Raw genomic sequence first — 7527 nt, forward strand, 5'->3', positions numbered from 1 at the left:
CAGGCAGGAAGTGTGTGAATAAGTGCTCATGGCTGGAAGTAGCACGGGGTGCTGTGGGAGAATGGGGGCCGTGGCGGGGCCAGGCCGTAGAGGCCTCTCTGGGAAGTGACTGTGAGCCGGGGCGTGAAGGGGAGGAGGCAGCTTCTTTGAGAAAAGCAAATGGCGTGTGCCTTGTAAAGGGAGGGCAAGGGAGAGGAGTTCCAGCACAGGGAGTCTATCACCATGGTCAGGCGGCTGCACTGGAAGTGTGACGGGGATGAACAGGAGTGAGAGGGCGATGGATAGTAAGGGCGGGAATGGACTTGGAAGCTTCTGGTCTGCCATGGAGTCATCCTAGGCCAGAGGCAAGCTGGGTGGCAGCCTGGAGGTGGCAAGGGGCAGCAAGATGAGGTGTCTCGATTTGGAGATGGTGCCGTGGGGCCAGCGCGACTCCTTGTTTGTGTGTCATGAGGCTGGCAGGAGCAGGTGGGGCACAGTCACTCCATGGGTGCTGACGCTGCCCCAATAGGAGGTCCTGCTGGAGAGCACCGAGTCGGGGTGGGGGCGGCCCTTCTGCTTTGGCCACATTAATATGAAATGCCCACTTGACAGCCATGTGGAAAGTTTGAGGGACGTCAGGGAGACGAGCAGGCCGGAGGTCTGCGTGAGTGTCTTTGGCGTCTGGACGATGTCCAAAGCCATCAGAGCAGGTGTTTGGGGCCAAGAGTGGGAGCTTTAGAAAGATGGATGTCATGTTCTCAAGTGAGAAAAGCAGGCTGCCTGAGGGGGTGCTGTGGTTTTCACAGTCCCCTCCCCCTTTAAAAATGTATATAAAATATGCGTGGAAAAGGTAGCGGGGAGGAAGCAAAACAAGTCTGTTTAGCTGTTGATAGCACGTAGCCCTAGGGTCATGTCACTTAAACTCCCACATCAGGAAATTCACTGCGCAGTGGTTTCTGGTATACAGCAGGTGCTCAAAGAGTGTTTCATTCGGTGTCTTTTCATTTTTATGTTGATGAGGTGCTATAGCAGTTGAACCGCTGTTTATATCGATTATTCTGATGAAATAGGTTTCATTACATTTCACTTGAAGTCTCACATTGATGATGTTAAGTGAGGAGTTACTGTGTTCACAAGTGCATGACCGTTGAGTGGGTCACTCTTGATAAAAAGTTCCATGCAGAAGGGTAGAGTGACTGTTGCTCACTGAATATCCCTAGCTCTGAGCCAGGGTGTGACATAGATCAGGCTCTCACATCAAGTTCACATGTTATGAAGTTCAGGGGCTGGAAGAAGGTGACCTTTCACTTTTTGATTGGTGCTTTGTGTATGAAATATTTACCCATCTATTCCTATACATTTAATTTAAATTATAGATTTAGTGTCTTGGCCACATTTCAAATGTTCTATAGCCCCATGAGGATAGTGGCAGGCATATGGCACAGTGTGGATGTGGCACATTTCATCATTACAGAATGTTCTGTGGGCACCACTAATTAGACATTCTTTCTAAAAGAAGGAGACACACACATATACAGTCTCCAGGTGTATCGTCCCCCATGTGGCCATGCCGCCCCCCAACACACAAAAAAATGCAGCAGCATGCTCATAGACATTTGTGGACTTGGAAACCCACCAGGGAAGAAGGAGGAGGAATCACCCACAAGCCTCTGGGTCGACACATGACCATAGCAACATTTTGACGTATTTCCTTTTCTTTTTCACGAGTCTTAGTCCCGGTGGTTGAGTTTTTTTTTTTATTGATTATTACAAAGAAACCATAAAACTAGTTCATGGCAAATAAAACAGATCAGTGTGTGTGGGGTAAACAGTGAAAGTTCCCTCGGCCTCTCTCTCTGAATCTCATTTTCAAAGAGACTTTTCTGTCTTTCCAAAACCTTTTATTTTTACATTTTATGAACATCCATGTGACGTTCTGTCCTGTTTTCACACATTCTGTTTTTTAGCATTTGCTCACATCACTAAATCTCACTGTGAACCCCATTCTCATCCTGGCTGCACCCTAGATTGGCGGCTCCATCCCCACTGCGAGACTTTCCGTGGGCACCCTCCTGGGAGGGAGGAAGGGACGGGCTGCACATCCTCACCCATCACTGTCACCATCGGGGGTGGGTCTCCAGTTTGAGGGCACGGTGGGTTGGAGTTGGCGCCTTGAGGCCCTTCCCGACACGAGCCCTCGGTTCTTCCCTGCCACAGAGGACTACGGGCACTACGAAGAGCTGGCGGGGGAACCTGGGGAGCACCTCTTCCCCGAGCACCCTCTGGAGCCCGACAGCTTCTCTGAGGGAGGGCCCCCAGGCCGGCCGAAGCCGGGTGCCGGTGTCCCTGACTTCCTGCCCTCAGCCCAGAGGGCCCTGTACCTGAGGATCCAGCAGAAGCAGCAGGAAGAGGAGGAGAGAGCGAGGAGGCTGGCTGAGAGCAGCAAACAGGACCGGGAGAATGAGGAAGGCACGTGTCCTCCCCAGGGGCAGGGGCTTCCCTCACGGGCATGGGCCCCGGAGGCCAGCGTGCAGGGGGACATGTGGGGAACGCCTAGGTCGGGTTTCGTGCTGGAGAGTGGCTCATGACCAGGGAGGACCCCTGCCCAGGGCCATGAAGTCAGGCTACTGCACATCCCTCAGAAAATTGGAAGCCAGGGCTGTGCAGCCTTTCTGTGTCTTGGGGGTTGGGAGAGGCCCCGATCCCATCACAGAGGGAGGCGGGCTAGTCCCTGGAGGAGACAGCAGCCCGCACGATTTGCGCCTTGTGCCTTTGCAAAGGAGACTGTAAGAGATGCTCACAGCCCCCTTCCCCACACCGTGTTCTCAGGAAGCCGGCAGGCAGGAGCTAGTCGTCAGCATGAACCGGTAGTGATCGTGGTCAGACAGCTGCCCAGTCACATGAGGCTGTGCAGTGACCTGGCGGCATCCACTCCAGGGTGAAATGAGATGGATAAATTGTGCTTAGAATGTGAAGCCAGAGGCTGTGGGTGGCTCTGTGAGCACGTGGGAACAGGGGGAAAGAGGGGGCAGTCCCCTCCCCTGGTGGCTCCAGTTTTATCTGCCTAGGTGGTTGGCCTTGGGCCAGTTTCTGAGTCTGCCCACCTTGGCCCACCTCTTAGCTGGTGACTGCCCTTTCCTGGGATGTGGTGACATTGTGAGGGGCCTGGGGGCAAGTGTCTGGGAGCTCCGAGTACAATGAGATCTGAGTCAGTAGCTGCTCACAGGCTGCCATGTTGGGGCATGGTTCTGCCCAGGGGGTGAGTTGGCAGTGGCAGTGACCTGGGCTTGGACTGTGACCTCAATCCTGGCTTTGCTGTCATCTCAGGACACTGTCCATGCCTCTATTTCTCATCTGTCAGATGGGCCTGATAATACTACTATCTTCTGGGCGATTGTGTAAATTAACAAGACAAAGGACTTAGAATAGTGCTGGCACATGGGGAAAGGCCCAGAAACGTTCCCCAGGGACGTGGCAGGCTCGGTACTTGGCCGTTCTGAGCCCACTGGCTCTTCATGGCAGGCCGCAGGGGAGGGGGCTTGTTGAGAGAGAAGACAATGAGGTCCTGAGAGGCAAGGAGCGGAAGAGAGGCATTCATCTGGTGGGCTGTCGTGGGGTTCAAGAGGGCTGGTGGTGGATGTGGTGGCTGCTCACCCCTCTTTGCTCCTCTGTGCTTCTCAGGTGACACCGGAAACTGGTACTCAAGTGACGAGGATGAGGGTGGGAGCAGCGTCACCTCCATCCTTAAGACCCTGAGGCAGCAGACGTCCAGCCGACCCCAGGCTTCTATTGGGGAGCTGAGCAACAGTGGGCTGGGGGACCCCCGCCTCCAGAAGGGACACTCCACAGGAGGCCGGCTGGCTGACCCCCGCCTCAGCCGGGACCCGAGACTCACCCGCCATACTGAGGCTTCCAGTGGGTCAGGCCCAGGTGACGCGGGGCCCTCTGACCCTCGGCTAGCTCGCTCCCTGCCTGCCCCCAAAGCCGAAGGCGGCCTTCATTCCAGCCCCGTAGGCCCTGGCGGCTCCAAGGGGTCTGGGCCACCCCCTGCGGAAGAGGAGGAGGGGGAGCGGGCCTTGCGGGAGAAGGCCGTGAACATCCCCCTGGACCCCGTCCCCGGGCACCCGCTGCGGGACCCGCGGTCACAGCTGCAGCAGTTCAGCCACATCAAGAAGGACGTGGCCCTGAGCAAGCCGGCCTTCGCCCGCACCGTGCTCTGGAACCCCGAGGACCTGATCCCCCTGCCCATCCCCAAGCAGGACGTGGCGCCCCCCGTGCCTGCGGCCCTGCAGTCCATGCCCACCCTGGACCCCCGGCTGCATCGGGCCACCGCCGCGGGGACCCCCAACCCCCGGCAGCGTCCGGGCGCCTGCCCAGACCCTGGCACATCTGGCTCCAACCTGCCCGACTTTGAGCTCCTCTCTCGCATCCTCAAGACTGTCAATGCCACCGGCCCTTCGGCGGCTCCAGGCTCCAGTGACAAGCCCAGCGACCCCAGGGTGCGGAAGGCCCCCACCGACCCTCGGCTGCAGAAACCGGCAGACTCTGCCGCCGCCTCCCGCACTGCCAAGCCCGGCCCCGCGGATGCGTCCTCTCCGGCCGCCAGCCCCAGCGGCGATTCCTCCCCCCCAGCCACCGCCCCCTACGACCCGCGTGTGCTGGCGGCCGGCGGGCTGGGCCAGGGCAGCGGGAGCGGGCAGAGCAGCGTGCTCAGCGGCATCAGCCTCTACGACCCCAGGACTCCCAGCTCGGGCGGGAAGGCTGTGGAGCCCGCTGCCGACGCAGGGGCCCAGGCAAAGGGCCCCGAGGGCAACGGCAAGGGCTCGGCCGGCAAAGCCAAGGAGCCCCCGTTCGTCCGCAAGTCCGCGCTGGAGCAGCCCGAGCCTGGGAAGTCGGGGGCAGACGGCGCGGCTGCGGCCACAGACAGGTACAACAGTTACAACCGGCCGCGGCCCAAGGCCGCCGCGGCCCCAGCCGCCGCCGCGAGCACCCCACCACCAGAGGGCGCCCCGCCCCAGCCCGGCGTGCACAACCTGCCCGTGCCCACCCTCTTCGGGACCGTGAAGCAGGCGCCCAAGACGGGCTCCGGGAGCCCGTTTGCCGGCAACAGCCCAGCCCGCGAGAGCGAGCAGGACGCAGGGTCGCTGAAGGACGTTTTTAAAGGCTTCGACCCCACCGCCTCCCCCTTTTGCCAGTAGTGTTGAGGAGTCCGTGCACCCTGCCTCCCCGCTCCAGGCGGTACCGGAGGTGGGAGCTCGGGGAAGGGGCGGGGCCTGGGTGTTCTTTACGTTTTTACTTTTTTTTTCCTTTATTTTTCTTTTCTTTTTTTAAGTAGTACTTTCCTTTTGAAACATAAATTGTACATAACCGTCTTCAGTTCTGGTCAGTGCTGCGGGCTTCCGGGCCCCCAAGAGAAAACCTCCTTGTGCACGTGGACAGTCGCAAGCCCCCTGGGCCTCCGCCCTGCCAGCATGCCACCTGGCCAGCCGGATTTCCAGGGACTCCGTGAAGGCTGGGGGGCCAGCGAGTTTTCTGGGTACAGCTTGGCCCCTCTTCCTACCCCCCAGGACAAAGGGAACCGTAGGCGTCGAGAAAGCACTAAATGCTGCTCATCTGTGTTGCACGAGAGGCGAGATGGAGCCAGGATGGCAAGGAGGACCCAGCAGAAGCAGGTCCACACGTGTCCAGAATCCCAGCCCTCTGTGCGCAGGCTGTGGGGACCGTCTTCGGGCCTGGTGGGAGTCAGGAATTGTCAAAGGAAAAGGGCCTTCGGGAGCTGCCAAGCTGGAGGAAGAAGCCTTTCCCGCTGCCATCTGGTCTGGATCGGCACGCGGCCCTCCCTGCCCCCTCCGTCCAGAGTGCCTCCTTGAGCCCACACCCTCCGGCCTGTGTCAGAAGACTCCAGGGTGAGATGGACCTGGGGGTGGCAGGGCTGGTGTGGGGCGGGTCCCCGAGCGGCCTCCGCAGACCGCAGTGTTTTCTGTCAGTATTAGCTCCTGTCCTGTCCTGTCCTGGCCACGTTCTCCTCCCCTCGTGCCGGGGTCTGTCCTGGTCCTCAGAAGCCAGAGTACCTAGGGTGCCGGCCCCGGCCCCTTCAGGGGCAGCTCAAGGATCCGCGGCGTGGCCACCCCACCAGGCCCCCAACGGGGCCCCGGGTGGTTCTTGGCAGTGTTTCTGCTCCGCCTTCCTCACCCCGCCTCGCACCGTGTGTGCAGGACCCGTGGTTTCGGTGTGTTTGGTTTCCCTTTCCGCTGACAGGTGCACTGGTTCAGAGGTGTGTCATGTTGGATTTGCGGGCGCTTCCAAAAGGGCCTGAGGAATGGGCCAGAGAGTAGCCAGGGCAGGGTGTGGGCTGCCAGGCCCTCTCCAGAAGAGGGACCGGGACCCCTGCTGCGGGGGAGGGGTGTCCTGCCCCCTCACCCAGCTGAGCCGGGAAGGGAGCAGAGACATCTGTCCCGGGCTTCCCTCTACTGCCAGCCTCCTGTCCCACCGCCTCACCCTTGTTAAGAACGGGGAAACGTGGTGACCCAGCTGGAGGGTTCGCCCTCCCAGCTCCCTGGGCTGCGAGGTGACCGAGGTTGCTACACCAAATCCTTCTTCCCAGAAAAAAAAAAAGTTGTTGGAAAAAAAAAAAAAAACAGTCGCTGAGTTTGGGGCCAGAAGCAAGGGCAGGAGGGGCAGCCCTTCTGGGTCAGTGCCCGTGATCAGGTCGGTCTGGTTTGTCTCTTTGTCTTTTTTGTTTTTGTTTTTTAAACAATCATTAATGAGATTTTTCTTCAGCCACCAGTGTCGGCCTTGAGCAGAGGGCTGCGGCCCCTGGTGTTCGTACAATAAGCATGCACAGTGTGGCTGTGGGTTTTTTCCCCACCCCCTCCTTGGAGAATTTTTTTTTTTTTTCGCTAAAATAAAATGAAATACTTTTTTAAAACTGAAATTTGTGGATGAAATAGAAGCTGGAAACCTCCTCTTGGATATTCAGCCTAAGAACCTCATGGGACTATGAATTCACCCAGAATTTTCATTTGCCATCAGGCTGAGCTTTTAAAGAAAAATTACTCTCTAACCAGGATTGTAACAAAAGTGTAAATACTATTTCAGAGTTGAAAGTTGATGGTGCAGATATGTATATAACGTACTGTATTTTTACAATGATCGTCGCATGACTCTGTTCCGCCCCCTTTTTGTACTCTATCTGTCTTCCAGAAACGTCACCTGTCCTTTCTCCTGTGGTCTCTTAATCCAATAATTGTATTACTGCCATTAAAGGATGCAGTTATTTTAAAACGCCTGTGGGTCTCGTGTCTCCGTGCCGCTCCCATCATCCTGTGCCCCCGGGGAGAATGAGGCTGGGGGGTGAAACCTGGATCTGTCCTCTCGGTGGCCTGCCCCAGGTGACACTCATCATGGTACTGTGCGATTGGTGCCTCCGAGTAGCTTAGGCAGCTGCATCCCACGGTTCCTGAGCTCCCACTCTGGGCCAGTCTCAGCAGTCAGGCACGGCAGTGACCCACACGGGCACAGTCCTGCCTGCACATCGCTCACAGAAGC

The 7527-nt window shown here is 57.9% G+C and overlaps 1 protein-coding gene across 1 annotated transcript in view; it reads left to right on the plus strand.

Moving 5' to 3' along the window:
• Positions 1–7265, plus strand: part of ZC3H4 (zinc finger CCCH-type containing 4) — a 37069-nt gene extending 29804 nt beyond the window's left edge. Inside the window, exons 11-12 of the mRNA XM_023535227.1 lie at positions 2007–2448; positions 3661–7265. Coding sequence (XP_023390995.1) covers positions 2007–2448; positions 3661–5177 — 1959 coding nt within the window. The 3' untranslated portion in view covers positions 5178–7265. The remainder of the gene's footprint in view (positions 1–2006; positions 2449–3660) is intronic.
• The last annotated feature ends 262 nt before the right edge of the window (positions 7266–7527 follow it).

Source organism: Pteropus vampyrus, unplaced genomic scaffold (assembly GCF_000151845.1).
Source record: "Pteropus vampyrus isolate Shadow unplaced genomic scaffold, Pvam_2.0 Scaffold138, whole genome shotgun sequence".
Classification (NCBI taxonomy): domain Eukaryota; kingdom Metazoa; phylum Chordata; class Mammalia; order Chiroptera; family Pteropodidae; genus Pteropus; species Pteropus vampyrus.